Source organism: Pleurodeles waltl, chromosome 5, assembly GCF_031143425.1.
Source record: "Pleurodeles waltl isolate 20211129_DDA chromosome 5, aPleWal1.hap1.20221129, whole genome shotgun sequence".
Classification (NCBI taxonomy): Eukaryota; Metazoa; Chordata; class Amphibia; order Caudata; family Salamandridae; genus Pleurodeles; species Pleurodeles waltl.
In genome coordinates this window covers 1,254,533,327-1,254,552,416 of record NC_090444.1, presented here as the reverse complement: position 1 = coordinate 1,254,552,416, position 19,090 = coordinate 1,254,533,327, and the positions used below count along the sequence as shown (strand labels likewise).

Sequence of the window (19,090 nt, the reverse complement as noted above, 5' to 3'; positions counted from 1 at the left end):
CTGCCTTTAGTGGGAAACGGTGAAGTCTATAGCCTGGTGCATTGTGGGTTTCACAGGAGGTGTAGGAAGCTGGCTTCGTAAATATAATATACCAAAAAGAGGTATGCTGTGTAAAGAATCGGGTATGCCTCACAAGTGGACAGGGGCTTGCTTTAGCAATCCCAGGTTGCTCTATCTAGGGTATTGTGGTTGAGTAGCCTTAGGCTTATCAAAGAGAAGTGTTTGTTGCATGAGCACAGTCAATAAATGATAAACACACACACACACACAATCGATAAGGAGATCTAAAGCCACCTTAACACGTATTGTTATATATTTTTAACATCCATAACTCCGTAATTGGATAAGTACTTTTCATGGTAGGTTTCCAGCATTCAAATAGACAATACTGCATTTGCAGTAATGTTAATTTATAGGCAAAACATATACTGCATAGAAACACTGACTTACAGGGCTGTTCTTCAGGACTTGTGGTAAATAGGGGCAAGGTCCAAGACTGCACCCCGGCCAGCTTTGGGATGTCTAGGTGCAGAAAATTGCTTTTTGGTGTTAGGCAGACCGTTGAAGGCAATGGGAAGCAGTACCTGTAAAATGAAGCTGCAGGCAGAGACTGGGGCACCAGTGGGTTCGAGCCCAAAGGTGAGCTCCGGTGTGTAGCGTCTCTGGAACTAGGACGCACTGACGGTTGAGTGGGACTCTGGCTGTGGGGTCATGAGCAGTGGTCTTTGGTCTGAAGTGTTACGACAATCAGAAGTACTCAGTCTTGGCGAACCCGCAGAAAGAGGCTGCAGGCAGAGACTTTGGATCCAGTCTAGCCACAACTCAAAGGTGAGTTCAGGTCTTTGGGGGTCTCTGGCTGCTAAGGACACAGTCTGTTGACTTGGGCTATGGGGGGTCAGATGCAGAAGTGCTTTGAGGTGTTGGGTCGCAACACCCAGAGGCACTTGCTTCAGGTGATGACCTGGGGAGGCGATATGTAGGAAAGTAGCCTCTTTATAGCTTGGTTACCCCCACTTTTTGCCTGTTCTTCAGTGTGTTTGACTGTTTTCACTGGGCTCCTGCTAACCAGGACCCCAGTGACTGTGCTTTCTCCTTTAAATTTGGTTTCTTGTAACTTTTTATCCCCTCAATTGGCATACTGGTCCCCCAATGGAAGCCCCTAGTATGTTTCCTAGGTACTCAGGGCATTGGGTTCCAGAGGCTCCCTATGGGCTGCAGCAGTTATTCTGCCACCCATAGGGAGCCCATGCAAAGGGTTTTGCAGGCCTGCCTTTGCAGCCTGCTTGACACGGGTGCATGCACCCATTTTCACTACAGGTCACTACACTAAGTCACCCCTATGGTAGGACCCCTCAGCACAGAGGGCAGGGTGCAGGTACCTGTGTGTGATGACACCCCTGCCCTAGCAGAGGTGCCCCTACAAACTCTAGATCCATTTTCTTGGACTTTGCACGTGGGGGATGCCATTTTACATGTGAACTGACCATAGGTCACTACCTATGTCCAGCTACATAATGGTAACAACGAACCTGGGCATGTTTGGTATCAAAAATGTCGGAATCATACCCCTATACTGTGGCAAGTATTGGAAGTATGATTCAATGCACTCTGGAGGCCCCTCAGAGGACACCCAGCATTGCTACCACCAGTCTTACAGGGATTTCCGGGCAGCCAAGCTGCCACTCCTCAGACACTTTTCTGCCATCCTGCTGCTTGATCTGATCAAGCGCAGGAAGGCAGGACAAAGGATTTTCTTTGGGAGAGGGAGGAAATAAGCGTGAGTGGCTTGGGAGGGGTAGCCTCCCCAAGCCACTCGTTCGCTTTGCAGGGCACATTTGGTGCCCTCTGTGCATAATCCAGTCCACACCGGTTCAGGGACCCCCAGTCCCTGCTCTGGTGCGAAATTGGACAATGGAGAGGGGAGTGACCACTGTCCATCACCACTCCAGGGGTGGTGCCCAGAGCTCCTCCAGAGGGGGTCCCTGGGTTCTGCCATCTTGTTTGCAAGGTTGGCAGGGGAACTCTGGGAGCATCTGAGTGGCCATGCCAGGCAGGTGATGTCAGTGCTCCCTCTTGATAGGTGCTAACCTGGTTAGGTGACCAAATCCCCCTTTCAGGGTTATTTAGGGTCTCTCTTGGGTGGGTCCTCAGATTCGGCTTGCAGGATTCCAGCAGGACTCCTCTGCAACCTCTGCTTCGACTTCTGGCCTTCGGAACCTCCAGGACCCGACAAACTGCCTCCTGGAAGAAAGGACTCTTCTGCAACATTGTTTCCAGGGCTCCTGCCGGCTTTGCAACATTTCCCTCACAACTCCTCAGCCTGCACAAGAAGAAGAAATCTCCCTTGGACTGAAGGAGTCACTCCCCTGCAACTACAAGCACCCACAGTTAGCGATGACCGGCTGCGTGGATCTCCCCTCATCTTGAGCTGCGTGGATCCTGCATCACGGGAGATGGTCAGGAGTAGTCCTCTTGGTCCTCTCTGCCAGTTGTCCACCTTTGGTGGAGGTAAGCCCTTGCCTTCCCACGTAGGACTGTACCCCAGTGCAATATGTCTTGCAGCTGCCAAAGCTTGTTTGCATCTCCTCCAAGGGATCTTAAGACATCGTACAGCTCCAGCCCCAGGCACTCCTTCCTGCAAAACACAACCTCCTGCGTGGGTCTCCAGCGGCGTAGGATCCTCTTTTATAGTGCTGTGTGGGCCTCTTCTGCGATTCCTGTGTCCCCGTCCTGTGGGTGCTGCCTCTGCTCCTGTGGACTCTGCGATGCTGAGGTTTCCCTGTGACTCCCTCTCCTGGGTTTAGTCCTCCTGAGCCTTGCTGGTCCCCTGCAGCACCACTTTTCCACTAACCAAGAGTTTGCCTTTGCTAAGGCGTTTTGGTGGAATTCCTGCACCAACACCCATGTGCAATCTTCCTTCCAGCGTGGGACATGAACTGCATCCATCAGGAACTCTTCTCCGGCTCCAGGGTTGCAGTACTGACCTGTTCATCATCACCATCAATCAACTCCTGCAAGTACAGCGGTGTGGGTAGTAGTGCCTACTCCTCCTGGACTCCACTGTGACTCTTGGACTTGGTCCTCTCTCTCCACAATTCTTAAGGAATCCACCGTAGGTTTTCTTGCAGTCTTCTATGGGTGTTTTATTTTTCTTCTTCTTTTCCTCCCTTTGGATGGTTTGGGATAAATCAAATGATTTACTCCTGCATTCCTGGTTTCTGGGGGGTACTGTGTTGCTTACCTCTGTGGTTTTCTAGTACTCCCAGCTCCCCTCTACACATTTTACTTACCTAGATGGGGGTACCTTATTCGCATTTAATTTTTTTAGTATATGGTTTGTGCTCTCCCTAAGGTCACTATTGGTTATTGCTATTTGCTCTGTTTTCTAATCTTTTCTATGCCTATTTCTGATTACTAGTGTATATATTTAGCGTATTATTTAACTCCTATTGGTGGGTTGCCCTTGTAGTATTTTGTGGTGATTTGTTTCAAAAAATAAAGTACCTTTTATTTTTGTAACATTGAGTGTTTTCTTTCACGTGTGCAAGTGCTGTGTGACTACAGTGGTAATGTATGAGCTTTGCATGTCTCCTAGACAAGCCTTGGCTGCTCATCCACAGCTACCTCTAGAGAGCCTGGCTTCTAGACACTGCCTACACTTCATTAAGAGGGGATACCTGGACCTGGTATAAGGTGTAAGTACCTTGGGTACCCACCACACACCAGGCCAGCTTCCTACACAATACAACAGGACAGCGAGGTCGCTCAGGATGATGGCTTCTGTGGGGCTTATGTCCTGCATCATCTAGCCAGTCTCTCTGGGGTCGGTGTCCAGATTGGACCACCAACAAGTCTTAGCTGCCGCAAGGGGTCTGGTACTCTTGGTATTGGTGCCGAGGTGCTACTGGCTGGTTTAGCAACTCATTAATCGCTGGGGAGACGGGGCTGACCTCGGAGAGCACAGAGCATCTCCTCTTGAGCAGCTCCTGCGAAGGTGAGACCTGTGGGTCAGCAGTTTGGTGAACCAGAGCTGGCTTTTCGGTGGCTGCTGGATTCAGGGAAGTCGTTTTGCTACTCCACAGGAGATTCTGGCTGTTTTGTGAAGGGCTGACAGCCCTCCTGGGCTTTTGGAGGTCGAGCAGCTGCAGGGCAAGTTGTCTTTGGCATAAATGTTGGGGACAGCAGGTAGGCTGGCAGGGGTGGAGTCGCGTCATTTGCTGTTCCTCAGTTTTTGTGGGTGTAAGGAAATGCCTCCTTGGCATGGTTACCCCCTGACTTTTTGCCTTTGCTGATGCTATGTTTTGAATTGAAAGTGTGCTGAGGCCTGCTAACCAGGCCCCAGCACCAGTGTTCTTTCCCTAACCTGTACTTTTGTATCCACAATTGGCACACCCTGGCATCCAGATAAGTCCCTTGTAACTGGTACCTCTGGTACCAAGGGCCCTGATGCCAGGGAAGGTCTCTAAGGGCTGCAGCATGTCTTATGCCACCCTGGAGACCCCTCACTCAGCACAGACACACTGCTTACCAGCTTGTGTGTGCTAGTGAGAACAAAATGAGTAAGTCGACATGGCACTCCCCTCAGGGTGCCATGCCAGCCTCTCACTGCCTATGCAGTATAGGTAAGACACCCCTCTAGCAGGCCTTACAGCCCTAAGGCAGGGTGCACTATACCATAGGCGAGGGCACCAGTGCATGAGCACTGTGCCCCTACAGTGTCTAAGCCAAACCTTAGACATTGTAAGTGCAGGGTAGCCATAAGAGTATATGGTCTGGGAGTCTGTCAAACACAAACTCCACAGCACCATAATGGCTACACTGAAAACTGGGAAGTTTGGTATCAAACTTCTCAGCACAATAAATGCACACTGTAGGAAGTTGGCTCTGTATGTGCTATTTCAAAGTAAGGAATAGCATGCACAGAGTCCAAGGGTTCCCCTTAGAGGTAAAATAGTGGTAAAAATAGATAATACTAATGCTCTATTTTGTGGTAGTGTGGTCGAGCAGTAGGCTTATCCAAGGAGTAGTGTTAAGCATTTGTTGTACATACACATAGACAATAAATGAGGTACACACACTCAGAGACAAATCCAGCCAATAGGTTTTTATATAGAAAAATATCTTTTCTTAGTTTATTTTAAGAACCACAGGTTCAAATTCTACATGTAATATCTCATTCGAAAGGTATTGCAGGTAAGTACTTTAGGAACTTCAAATCATAAAAATTGCATGTATACTTTTCAAGTTATTGACAAATAGCTGTTTTAAAAGTGGACACTTAGTGCAATTTTCACAGTTCCTAGGGGAGGTAAGTTTTGGTTAGTTTTACCAGGTAAGTAAGACACTTACAGGGCTTAGTTCTTGGTCCAAGGTAGCCCACCGTTGGGGGTTCAGAGCAACCCCAAAGTCACCACACCAGCAGCTCAGGGCCGGTCAGGTGCAGAGTTCAAAGTGGTGCCCAAAACGCATAGGCTAGAATGGAGAGAAGGGGGTGCCCCGGTTCCGGTCTGCTTGCAGGTAAGTACCCGCGTCTTCGGAGGGCAGACCAGGGGGGTCTTGTAGGGCACCGGGGGGGACACAAGCCCACACAGAAATTTCACCCTCAGCAGCGCGGGGGCGGCCGGGTGCAGTGTAGAAACAGGCGTCGGGTTCGCAATGTTAGTCTATGAGAGATCTCGGGATCTCTTCAGCGCTGCAGGCAGGCAAGGGGGGGATTCCTCGGGGAAACCTCCACTTGGGCAAGGGAGAGGGACTCCTGGGGGTCACTTCTCCAGTGAAAGTCCGGTCCTTCAGGTCCTGGGGGCTCCGGGTGCAGGGTCTCTCCCAGGCGTCGGGACTTTAGGTTCAAAGAGTCGCGGTCAGGGGAAGCCTCGGGATTCCCTCTGCAGGCGGCGCTGTGGGGGCTCAGGGGGGACAGGTTTTGGTACTCACAGTATCAGAGTAGTCCTGGGGTCCCTCCTGAGGTGTTGGATCGCCACCAGCCGAGTCGGGGTCGCCGGGTGCAGTGTTGCAAGTCTCACGCTTCTTGCGGGGAGCTTGCAGGGTTCTTTAAAGTTGCTGGAAACAAAGTTGCAGCTTTTCTTGGAGCAGGTCCGCTGTCCTCTGGAGTTTCTTGTCTTTTCGAAGCAGGGGCAGTCCTCAGAGGATGTCGAGGTCGCTGGTCCCTTTGGAAGGCGTCGCTGGAGCAGGATCTTTGGAAGGCAGGAGACAGGCCGGTGAGTTTCTGGAGCCAAGGCAGTTGTCGTCTTCTGGTCTTCCGCTGCAGGGGTTTTCAGCTGGGCAGTCCTTCTTCTTGTAGTTGCAGGAATCTAATTTTCTAGGGTTCAGGGTAGCCCTTAAATACTAAATTTAAGGGCGTGTTTAGGTCTGGGGGGTTAGTAGCCAATGGCTACTAGCCCTGAGGGTGGGTACACCCTCTTTGTGCCTCCTCCCAAGGGGAGGGGGTCACAATCCTAACCCTATTGGGGGAATCCTCCATCTGCAAGATGGAGGATTTCTAAAAGTTAGAGTCACTTCAGCTCAGGACACCTTAGGGGCTGTCCTGACTGGCCAGTGACTCCTCCTTGTTTTTCTCATTATTTTCTCCGGCCTTGCCGCCAAAAAGTGGGGCCTGGCCGGAGGGGCGGGCAACTCCACTAGCTGGAGTGTCCTGCTGGGTTGGCACAAAGGAGGTGAGCCTTTGAGGCTCACCGCCAGGTGTGACAATTCCTGCCTGGGGGAGGTGTTAGCATCTCCACCCAGTGCAGGCTTTGTTACTGGCCTCAGAGTGACAAAGGCACTCTCCCCATGGGGCCAGCAACATGTCTCGGTTTGTGGCAGGCTGCTAAAACTAGTCAGCCTACACAGATAGTCGGTTAAGTTTCAGGGGGCACCTCTAAGGTGCCCTCTGGGGTGTATTTTACAATAAAATGTACACTGGCATCAGTGTGCATTTATTGTGCTGAGAAGTTTGATACCAAACTTCCCAGTTTTCAGTGTAGCCATTATGGTGCTGTGGAGTTCGTGTTTGACAAACTCCCAGACCATATACTCTTATGGCTACCCTGCACTTACAATGTCTAAGGTTTTGTTTAGACACTGTAGGGGTACCATGCTCATGCACTGGTACCCTCACCTATGGTATAGTGCACCCTGCCTTAGGGCTGTAAGGCCTGCTAGAGGGGTGTCTTACCTATACTGCATAGGCAGTGAGAGGCTGGCATGGCACCCTGAGGGGAGTGCCATGTCGACTTACTCGTTTTGTCCTCACTAGCACACACAAGCTGGCAAGCAGGGTGTCTGTGCTGAGTGAGGGGTCTCCAGGGTGGCATAAGACATGCTGCAGCCCTTAGAGACCTTCCTTGGCATCAGGGCCCTTGGTACTAGAAGTACCAGTTACAAGGGACTTATCTGGATGCCACGGTCTGCCAATTGTGGATACAAAAGTACAGGTTAGGGAAAGAACACTGGTGCTGGGGCCTGGTTAGCAGGCCTCAGCACACTTTCAATTGTAAACATAGCATCAGCAAAGGCAAAAAGTCAGGGGGCAACCATGCCAAGGAGGCATTTCCTTACACACACTGATACCAGTGTACATTTTATTGTAAAACACACCCCAGAGGGCACCTTAGAGGTGCCCCCTGAAACTGTATCCAACTATCTGTGTAGGCTGACTGGTTCCAGCAGCCTGCCACACTAGAGACATGTTGCTGGCCCCATGGGGAGAGTGCCTTTGTCACTCTGAGGCCAGTAACAAAGCCTGCACTGGGTGGAGATGCTAACACCTCCCCCAGGCAGGAGCTGTAACACCTGGCGGTGAGCCTCAAAGGCTCACCCCTTTGTTACAGCACCACAGGACACTCCAGCTAGTGGAGTTGCCCGCCCCCTCCGGCCACGGCCCCCACTCTTGGCGGCAAGGCCGGAGGAAACAAAGAAAACAACAAGGAGGAGTCACTGGCCAGTCAGGACAGCCCCTAAGGTGTCCTGAGCTGAAGTGACTCTAACTTTTAGAAATCCTCCATCTTGCAGATGGAGGATCCCCCCAATAGGATTAGGGATGTGACCCCCTCCCCTTGGGAGGAGGCACAAAGAGGGTGTACTCACCCTCAGGGCTAGTAGCCATTGGCTACTAACCCCCCAGACCTAAACACGCCCTTAAATTTAGTATTTAAGGGCTTCCCTGAACCTACGAAAATAGATTCCTGCAACTTACTTGAAGAAAGAAGACTGCTGAGCTGAAAAACCCGTGCAGAGGAATAACAGAAGACACCAACTGCTTTGGCCCCAGTCCTACCGGCCTGTCTCCTGCCTTCCAAAAGAAACCTGCTCCAGCGACGCTTTCCAAGGGACCAGCGACCTCTGAATCCTCTGAGGACTGCCCTGCTTCAAGAAAGACTAGAAACTCCCGAGGACAGCGGCACTGCTCCAAAAGAACTGCAACTTTGTTTCAAGGAGCAGATTTAAAGACCCCTGCAACTCCCCGCAAGAAGCGTGAGACTTGCAACACTGCACCTGGCGACCCCGACTCGACTGGTGGATAAACAACGCTTCTACGACTGTGAGTAACCAAAGTTGTCCCCCCTGAGCCCCCACAGCGACGCCTGCAGAGGGAATCCCGAGGCTCCCCCTGACCGCGACTGCCTGAACTCCATTTCCCGACGGCTGGAAAAGACCCTGCACCCGCAGCCCCCAGCACCTAAAGGAATGGAACTCCTGTGCAGGAGTGACCCCCAGGAGGCCCTCTCCCTTGCCCAGGTGGTGGCTACCCCGAGGAGCCCCCCCCTTGCCTGCCTGCATCGCTGAAGAGACCCCTTGGTCTCTCATTGAAAACCATTACAAACCCGACGCATGTTTGCACACTGCACCCGGCCGCCCCCGCGCTGCTGAGGGTGTACTTTTTGTGCTGACTTGTGTCCCCCCCCGGTGCCCTACAAAACCCCCCTGGTCTGCCCTCTGAAGACGCGGGTACTTAACTGCTGGCAGACTGGAACCGGGGCACCCCCTTCTCTCCATTGAAGCCTATGTGTTTTGGGCACCTCTTTGACCTTTGCACCTGACCGGCCCTGAGCTGCTGGTGTGATAAGTTTGGGGTTGCTCTGAACCCCCAACGGTGGGCTACCTTGGACCAAAAACTGAAACCTGTAAGTGACTTACTTACCTGTTAAATCTAACAATACTTTACCTCCCCCAGGAACTGTGAAAATTGCAGTGTCCACTTTTAAAACAGCTTATTGTGTTTTATGTAAAAAGTATACATGCTAATGTAATGATTCAAAGTTCCTAAAGTACTTACCTGCAATACCTTTCAAATGAGATATTACATGTAGAATTTGAACCTGTGGTTCTTAAAATAAACTAAGAAAATATATTTTTCTATAACAAAACCTATTGGCTGGATTTGTCTGAGTGTGTGTTCCTCATTTATTGCCTGTGTGTATGTACAACAAATGCTTAACACTACTCCTTTGATAAGCCTACTGCTCGACCACACTACCACAAAATAGAGCATTAGTATTATCTCTTTTTGCCACTATCTTACCTCTAAGGGGAACCCTTGGACTCTGTGCATACTATTCCTTACTTTGAAATAGTGCATACAGAGCCAACTTCCTACAGTGGGTCTTCAATGTCTTTCTTGTGTCAGGTGAATCTGCTTTCCTGATGTTAGGGGCTCTCCTAAATACTCTATTTAGAGGACTTAACGGGAGTGAAGGGTAGTAGCCAATGGGCTAGTTACTCTTGGAGTCACTACACCACCTATATGACATAACCCTGTCCCTGAATTCCTAAGTCTGCCATCACCAGGATGGTGGAATTTTTCGAGAATGGGGCACACCTGACAGCCCACCTTAGGGATTTGTCTCACCTGGGTGTACTCCATGCCTCCTAGCATTGCTAATTCCCTGCCTGTGCTGGTGCCTAATGGGCCTCCGGGCAGGAGGTGGCATCCTGTATGTCTGGAGGATGCAGGGGTCACATATTAAAGGCAGCAGGGACATTGAAGTCTCTGTCCTTGGTATGCTAAATCACTAGCCATCCTGCTAAAGGAGGTGGTGTGAACATCTTCCCCTGGAGCAGGCATCAGGTCCCCTGATTCCAATAATGAATGAGTGGGGGTCCCTGTGTTGCAGTATTGATAAAGAGGGGGTCCAAATAAGTCAAAAGTTTGGGAGCCTCTGCTCTAGAGGACTAGTAGATTTCAGGGGGATACCTCTAAGGTACTTTCTGGGTGCATGTAGTAATACATCCATTACTGAAATCACTGTGGGTTTATTAATATGGGGAGCTTGATACTGAACAACATACATTTTAGTGAAGCTATTATGTAGCTGGGTAACTCATTTCGACCAGTCCCCAGTACATACCTGAAAATGGCTTCCCTGTTCACTTGTGATGTCTGAAGTGACTTAGACATCCACATATGTAGTATAATCCACCCTGCCTTACAGTTGTAAGGCCTGCTGTTTTAGGGCACCTACACCATATAGGTGACCGTTTCTGTTGAGAAGTGGGCATAATCCTGACCCTAGAGGTCTAATTCCATGCAAAAAAAGATGGAGGAATTTAAAAGTGGTGTCCACTTCAGCTAGTCCACCTTCGGGGTGGGACTGGCATGATGTGGACACACCACCTAATCCAACTAATTTTCCAGCTTGTCTTCACGCCAAGAAGTGGAGTCAGGACAGTGGGGTTGTTCATCTCAACCATTTGTAAAGACCTGTGTTGCATTACAAGGGTGGCTAGGCAATTTAAGTTTCCCACCCTGGAATGTCCATTCTGCCTGGAGGAGGTGTCCGCACCTTCACACAGTGCAAGCTTTTGTCTCTGGCCTCCGAGAGTGCAGGCTGTCACTTTAAGGCTAAGGAAGCTGAACTGCTCAGGACCAGTCAGTCAACAAACTAGTAGTTTGTAGCTTTTCAGAGGGTACCTCTAAGGTACCCTCTGGGTGCATGTATTATTAAATCCAATAATGGAATCGGTGTGCGTTTACTAATATGAGGTGTCTGATACCAAACACCATCGGTTTCAGTGAAGCCGGTATTTAGCTGGGTAACTCGTTTTGACCAGTGCCCATTGCATACCTTAAGATGTCTGCCCTGTTCACTTGTATTGTGTTAAGAATTAACTTAGACATGCATGCAGTATAATACACCCTGCTCTAGGGCTCACAATATGTGTGCCATGTTGTGTTGTCACTTTTGTCTGCACCAAGTCACGCAGCCTGCAATGGTAGTTTGCATTAGTGTTGTATGGAGTCTCTTAGGGCGGCACAATACATGCTGCAGCCCTGGGTGACCCTCCTTAGTATCCATGCCACTAGGTACTAGCGGTACCATTTACTTGGTGACCTTTACGGGTGCTAAAGGTATTGTCAATTATTAGAGAACGATTGCATAGTTTTAGGGAAAGAGATCTGGTAGGGGGACCTGGTTAGCAGGAACAGAGTGCACGTCTGTCAAATTTGCATCAAATACCGGGCAAAAAGTGGGTGTGACCATTTGAAAAAAAAGGCGCTTTCCTACAGTAGATCTCAAAAGTCACCTGGAAACAAGAGCCTGTCCTGCCTTCAAAACTGGCTGGCAGGAGAGCAGACAGCATGTGAAACTAATGCAGTATAAGCTCAAACCAGTTGTTAAAAGTAAATCATGTTTTCCTTATGTTGAATTATTTGGACTATGGACTTGGTCATCTTGAACTGTTGCCTTCTCTTGGCCCACTATATGAAACCACTGCCATCCAAATTTCTTGGCTAGTTGGTATGATGTGTGGTTTGATGTGTATTTTTTTTTAATAATGTAAACCTAGCTACAAAGCAATGTAGTATTGTATGGAGATAGGCTACAATTTCTTTTTTTAATATCGGGTAATGATTATCATATATCTACAAAATACATATAATGTCTGCTAGTTACTATTCATGTTGTGTGAAAACAGTTTTTAAGCAATTTTTTAAAAAGTTTATTTCTCACAGCATTGAAGGTTTCCAATGTAGAAAGTGAAATGTTTTTTCTTGTGTTAGGGATAGGCAGACCTTTGCTGCCACTCGCCCTTCCTCTGTACTTCTTGAGCAGCTTTCAGTGTGCATTGACAAAGAAGAGCCAGTGCTGCTGGTGGGAGAAACTGGAACTGGGAAAACATCAACAGTCCAATATCTGGCTAACATGACTGGTAAGAATGAAAAGAACAAGCTTTTTTTTTTCTCATTTTTGCTACTCATTCATAAAGAATCTTTCGTAAAAAGTTTACCCATCAAACATATTCCATATTAATGCAAGAGTGCTTATATGTCCAGTTAACAAGCATTAGGTCCTAAACAGATTCATATGGTTTTTCGACTGTTCTCCATTTTCTAAGTAGAGGGTGTATCACGAAACATGCCTCTTCCTTCCGTGTAGGACCTGCAAGCTTGTGTTCCCTACATACTTTTAAGACCTTCTGCACAATTTCATTTCCATTTGTCTTTAATTACAACTTTGAATCATTACATTAGCATGTATACTTTTTACATAAAACACATTTAGCTGTTTTAAAAGTGGACACAGTGCAATTTTCACAGTTCCTGGGGGAGGTAAAGTATTGTTAGTTTTAACAGGTAAGTAAATCACTTACAGGTTTCAGTTTTGGGTCCAAGGTAGCCCACCGTTGGGGGTTCAGAGCAACCCCAAAGTTATCACACCAGCAGCTCAGCTCAGGGCCGGTCAGGTGCAAAGGTCAAAGAGGTGCCCAAAACACATAGGCTTCAATGGAGAGTAGGGGGTGCCCCGGTTCCAGTCTGCCAGCAGGTAAGTACCTGCGTCTTCGGAGGGCAGACCAGGGGGGTTTTGTAGGGCACCGGGGGGGGACACGAGTCAGCACAAAAAGTACACCCTGAGCAGCGTGGGGGCGGCCGGGTGCAGTGTGGGAACACGCGTCGGGTTTCCAATAGTTTCCTATGGGAGACCAAGGGGTCTCTTCAGCGATGCAGGCAGGCAAGGGGGGGGCTCCTCGGGGTAGCCACCACCTGGGCAAGGGAGAGGGCCTCCTGGGGGTCACTCCTGCACAGAAGTTTTGCTCCTTCAGGTGCTGGGGGCTGCGGGTGCAGGGTCTTTGCCAGCCGTCGGGAAATGGCGTTCAGACAGTCTCGGTCAGGGGGAGCCTCGGGATTCCCTCTGCAGGCGTCGCTGTGGGGGCTCAGGGGGGACAACTTTGGTTACTCACAGTCTTGGAGTCGCCGGAGGGTCCTCCCTGAAGCGTTGTTTCTCCACCAGTCGAGTCGGGGTTGCCGGGTGCAGTGTTGCAAGTCTCACGCTTCTTGCGGGGAGTTGCAGGGGTCTTTAAATCTGCTCCTTGAAACAAAGTTGCAGTTCTTTTGGAGCAGTGCCGCTGTCCTCGGGAGTTTCTTGTCTTTCTTGAAGCAGGGCAGTCCTCAGAGGATTCAGAGGTCGCTGGTCCCTTGGAAAGCGTCGCTGGAGCAGGTTTCTTTGGAAGGCAGGAGACAGACCGGTATGTCTGGGGCCAAAGCAGTTGGTGTCTTCTGTTCTTCCTCTGCAGGGGTTTTTCAGCTCAGCAGTCTTCTTCTTCGGTAAGTTGCAGGAATCTAAATTCTTAGGTTCAGGGAAGCCCTTAAATACTAAATTTAAGGGCGTGTTTAGGTCTGGGGGTTAGTAGCCAATGGCTACTAGCCCTGAGGGTGAGTACACCCTCTTTGTGCCTCCTCCCAAGTGGAGGGGGGGTCACAGCCCTAATCCTATTGGGGGAATCCTCCATCTGCAAGATGGAGGATTTCTAAAAGTTAGTCACTTCAGCTCAGGACACCTTAGGGGCTGTCCTGACTGGCCAGTGAGTCCTCCTTGTTGTTTTCTTTGTTTCCTCCGGCCTTGCCGCCAAAAGTGGGGGCCGTGGCCGGAGGGGGCGGGCAACTCCACTAGCTGGAGTGTCCTGCGGTGCTGTGACAAAGGGGTGAGCCTTTGAGGCTCACCGCCAGGTGTTACAGCTCCTGCCTGGGGGAGGTGTTAGCATCTCCACCCAGTGCAGGCTTTGTTACTGGCCTCAGAGTGACAAAGGCACTCTCCCCATGGGGCCAGCAACATGTCTCTAGTGTGGCAGGCTGCTGGAACCAGTCAGCCTACACAGATAGTTGGATGCAGTTTCAGGGGGCACCTCTAAGGTGCCCTCTGGGGTGTGTTTCACAATAAAATGTACACTGGCATCAGTGTGCATTTATTGTGCTGAGAAGTTTGATACCAAACTTCCCAGTTTTCAGTGTAGCCATTATGGTGCTGTGGAGTTCGTGTTTGACAGACTCCCAGACCATATACTCTTATGGCTACCCTGCACTTCAATGTCTAAGGTTTGGCTTAGACACTGTAGGGCACAGTGCTCATGCACTGGTGCCCTCACCTATGGTATAGTGCACCCTGCCTTAGGGCTGTAAGGCCTGCTAGAGGGGTGTCTTACCTATACTGCATAGGCAGTGAGAGGCTGGCATGGCACCCTGAGGGGAGTGCCATGTCGACTTACTCATTTTGTTCTCACTAGCACACACAAGCTGGTAAGCAGTGTGTCTGTGCTGAGTGAGGGGTCTCCAGGGTGGCATAAGACATGCTGCAGCCCTTAGAGACCTTCCCTGGCATCAGGGCCCTTGGTACCAGAGGTACCAGTTACAAGGGACTTACCTGGATGCCAGGGGGTGCCAATTGTGGATACAAAAGTACAGGTTAGGGAAAGAACACTGGTGCTGGGACCTGGTTAGCAGGCCTCAGCACACTTCCAATTCAAAACATAGCATCAGCAAAGGCAAAAAGTCAGGGGGTAACCATGCCAAGGAGGCATTTCCTTACAGTGGGCTTACCTCCAGTGAGTTTTTTTCAAATTAATTTTGGAACACCTAAACTTCATTATTACACGCATAACTTGGCTTTCCTTTTGGAGCTGGTCTTTTCTAAAAAATATAGTCCAACTTGATTCTTTAACAAACCTGCAAGTGATTTGATACTGTTTGTGATAGAATTCTTATCACAGGTTCCTCACCTGTGCCCATCCCAGACTCTATCCTAAAGATTTCCATGGCAGCTTCCCCATACGCCAGTAGGTGGAGACTTGTAGCTCTGCTTTCGGTCCGTTCTTGCCCTGAATATAATGCCAGGGCTCTAAAGCTGCTCCACCTCTGCTTGCTGATGTCAGTTCCTTTCTTTCTATGTCGTCTGATGCTCACTCGAATCCTGTCAACTTGACAGAATTTCTTCCTGCAAAGTTGTCTGTATTGTTGGTGGCTGGTCTGCAGGCACAACATTTGAATACCTGATTTGAGCTCGGTTATACGCCAGCTAAGATTGCCAAGTGGGGAGGGAATGACAGCATCTGTTGTCCTTGATGTCAAAGCCAAGAAGCAGACCTGTTACATGTGTTCGGCTCTTGTCCTGCTTTTGAACTACTGACACAAGAAATCATCATGTTTATTGAAGCTGCTCTATTCTTGAAATTTTACCATGATGCCTCAGTTTATGTTTCTCAGGGTGCATCATGAAGTGGTGTGGAACCAGGTCAGCCTTTTCTGTGTTTTGCCATGGCTGTGGTTTGCATCTGTATAGCCTCAGCTTGGCAGGATACACGGTCCCCGACATTTAATCAATGGCTTCCTTTCCTATTGATAATTTACAAGCTTGAGCAAAGCCTTTATGCTCGTAAAAGCAAGAAGAGTAGGAAAGGGGAAACCGTATTTGGGCCCCTTTTTAAAGTTGGGTGGTATCATATTTTACCAATAGTGAGGACTAGTCAACTCCCATCCTCCCTTCCTGTGTTTTCTGTATTTCCCTTATCATAAGGTGGTACTATACATGTGAGCTATTTGGGGCACATGAGGTTACAGGAAGTTCTAGGCATGATTTTTTTTCTCTTTTTTTTCCTTTTTTAATTTAGGTAATCCCTAAGGCTTTTTATCTTGGCTTGCACACACTGCACTTCATCTTTAGGATATCTTTTCCCAGGTTTAATTGCTCGTGTGTTAGCAACCCTCTGTGTAAGTCCGGTATCTTATGTCTCTCCTATAATGGATTCGATTGTTGAAATGAATTTCTGTAGTTTTTTAGGTCATGCATTGAAGCGCACGAGCGCTGCTTTTCCGACGTGTTGGTATGTATCTGGGCTTTTAACAACGCCCACTTCACGCCCATCACTACCCCTCGTTCGTGGGCTTGCCCTTCAAAAAATCCTTTGACATTGGTAAATAGTTTTCCTTTGACCCTCCTTGGAGAGGTTTTGTTACCGCCGGCTACTTGCACTTTTGCCGATTAGTTTTACTGCAAGCGAACTTTTTGTCTTTTTGTGTGTCTCTTCACGCTCATGGCGGCCGTGGCACTGTGAATCGGCTCCCTTTATGTGGAAATGTTTAACTTTTAATTTTCAAATTATGTGGCAAGAAAAGTAGGGTTAGGAGTTTACAAAGCTAATAGCTCTAACTCCAGCAGATGCGAGACCCACTGCATTGCAAATGCTTTTCTTTGTATGTATTTATGTATCCTCCTCTTTTGGAAGGTATTAATGGGAAAAAATCTTCAATAAAAAAATATTAAAAAGAAAAAAGTTGTCCAGTGTGCATGTGACATGTCTGTACATACTACGACAGGGTTCAAACTGCCCAAACACTGTCACTGCCGGATGTTAGTGACAGAAACCCGTGACGTTTGCCTCTATGGTCTCCGCTGCAGGCATGACTTGGTATAATGTGACCTCTATGCAGTGATTAACAGAAATGCCATCCGCTATCACAAAGCCAACCTTTGTTTCGCGAAACTCCAACAGACCCTAAAGATGGCTCGGGCACAGACATGCTCTCTTTCTCAAGGCCGATCTCGTGACTGATCATCGTCAAAATAGAGGAGGCAGGTAAGTCAAAGAAGTCCAAAAAACACAAAAGGTCCAAACGTGGTTTTCCTGTATCTCGCCACTCCTGTATCTTGAAGTTGCCCAATGCCTCACGTACCTCCTGGCCCCAATACCGATTTGTTTTAACTTCCAGAACCATCAGCAATGCCACAGCAGCTCCATGAGCTTAAACCAGCAGGTGAAAGATTTTTGTTCTTTCAAAGGATCCCTCTGCAGCGTCTTTTGGCACTGTGCATCCGAAGTGGCCTCCGGTTGGGTCAACGCTAGCAAATTTGTCACAGACAACTTCAGCAACGTGACCAACGCTGCCACAAAAGTCTTGATGACGGAAACACATTCCGCAAACACTGGATGTACAAGTACAAGATGCTCACCCTGGTCCGATTTCTGTCTGCTTTCTATCCATGAGATTGGATAGTGGCAGGATGTTTTTCCACATCCCTGTCCGGTAGTCCCACAGAGCTACCTGCAGCTTCAGGTAGGCCAAAAGCACTTTCATTTCTTGGTGTTCCCCTTTGGATTTACCAATGCGCATCTGGTATTCACAAAAGTGATGGTGGTTGCCGAAGTCCATCTGCGGAAGCTGGGAATACCAGTGTTCCCATATCTCAACAACTGTCTTCTGAAGACTGGCTTTTCTGAAGCAATAGTAAACCACATCCAGACTTCTGCCGACCTGTCTACATTGTTGGTTTTTTTCCCGTCCACGTGCCAAAGTCACAGCTTATTCCTTCACAACATCTCTGCTTCATTGGGTCCACCTTGGATACAGTGTCCTTCAGAGCCATCCCTTCAGCTCAAGGAGTCCAGTAGACTCTGACTACTGATGTTTCAACCTTAGACCTTGGTTTCCGTGAGAGCAGGTTTGAGTCTACGTGTCCTCTTGAATCCTGCTAGTTGACCAAACCAGGTTGTTCATGTGGGCTCCGAAGGGGGATCTGAAGTCTCTGGGCTGTAACCAGGTGTTGCAGGGATTGATGGCAGAATGTCCTTCCTAGCCCCCCAGAACTAACAATTGTGACAGATGGATGGTTACAGGTTTGGGGAGGAGGAATGCTATTTTTTACATTGTAGATATTCCCATGATGAAGGGCACAACGTCTGGAATGCACTGGGTATTGTTCAGTTAAAAGACTGGATAATCTTTTTTTATTGAATAATATATGGCCGATACCTTTGAAAGATCACCAAAAAGATTTTGTTTTTAAAGCATAAAAGGTTTTGTTGAAAAATACATCGACACAAGTGTTCACTTGTCTTCAGGACACTTTGTTCCAAAGATAACCGCTTAGGGAGTTACTGCTTTGGTATATATTCACAAGGTGAGGTTTCTGCGGTTAGAAGTCTGTCAGAATAATAAGGCACTTACCTTCAGTAGCAGCTTTTCTGGTAGAGACTCTAGCTAACCGCAGATTCTTCACCGTCTCCTCTGTGTGGAAAAGACTCATACAGTCCATTAATAAGGTTTCAGTTACAGATCGGCACGCTTGCATGTTCAGATATATTTTTTTTTTTTTTTTTTTTTAATGGTTTTAGCCTCAGACAGCACAGACCGAGATCAGAAAGAAACTGGCGTCAGCCTGCAGTAGTGGCACGGATATAGAAGCCCTAACATCATAATTGGGTTGGAGCCACGCCACACCAAGCACCGGTGCACAAGGAAGCTGCTATTAAACTACACTGCACCCAGTCTTTACCATTGGGATATTCACACATTTTTGCTGCCCTGATCTGTCATGTCCTCGTTTTTCTGTTTTTATTGCTAAGTGAACTTGACAATTATGTTAATTCGTTAGAATTCCTATTGCTTGGCTGCTCCCCATCCAAGCTGTCCTTTGATTACAGGGTAACACCCAAAATGTATTCCTATTCTGAATGTAGGTGCTACTTCTCCCAGCCCAGGTTACTCATTGACTGGCAGTAGATTTGCAGTCTAGGTGGACGGGCTCTATGGGGAGACTACTTAAAACTATTCGTTTTTATTAAGTCGGTGTGCTCCCCATAACTGGACTGCCTTGCATTCACCATGTGTAGGAAACTGGTGCAATCTACGTACATCTTAGTGTATTTGTTTGTGTGAGTGGTTCCGTGATATTTGGTCAATAGTGGTGCCCACTTAGACCCCATGTGTATGCTGGCGTTTTCCAGGGGGGCATGCCATCCATCCAAATGCTTTTTTAGGTCCCTTGGAAACCTGCTCTACTGCATCGGTGGGGGAAAGCCTCTAGCTTACTCTTGTGCATGGGAA

General features: G+C 48.5%; 1 protein-coding gene across 1 annotated transcript in view; it reads left to right on the top strand.

Moving 5' to 3' along the window:
* Positions 1–19,090, top strand: part of MDN1 (midasin AAA ATPase 1) — a 1,740,009-nt gene that overhangs the window by 264,273 nt on the left and 1,456,646 nt on the right. Inside the window, exon 14 of the mRNA XM_069235499.1 lies at positions 11,999–12,147. Coding sequence (XP_069091600.1) covers positions 11,999–12,147 — 149 coding nt within the window. The remainder of the gene's footprint in view (positions 1–11,998; positions 12,148–19,090) is intronic.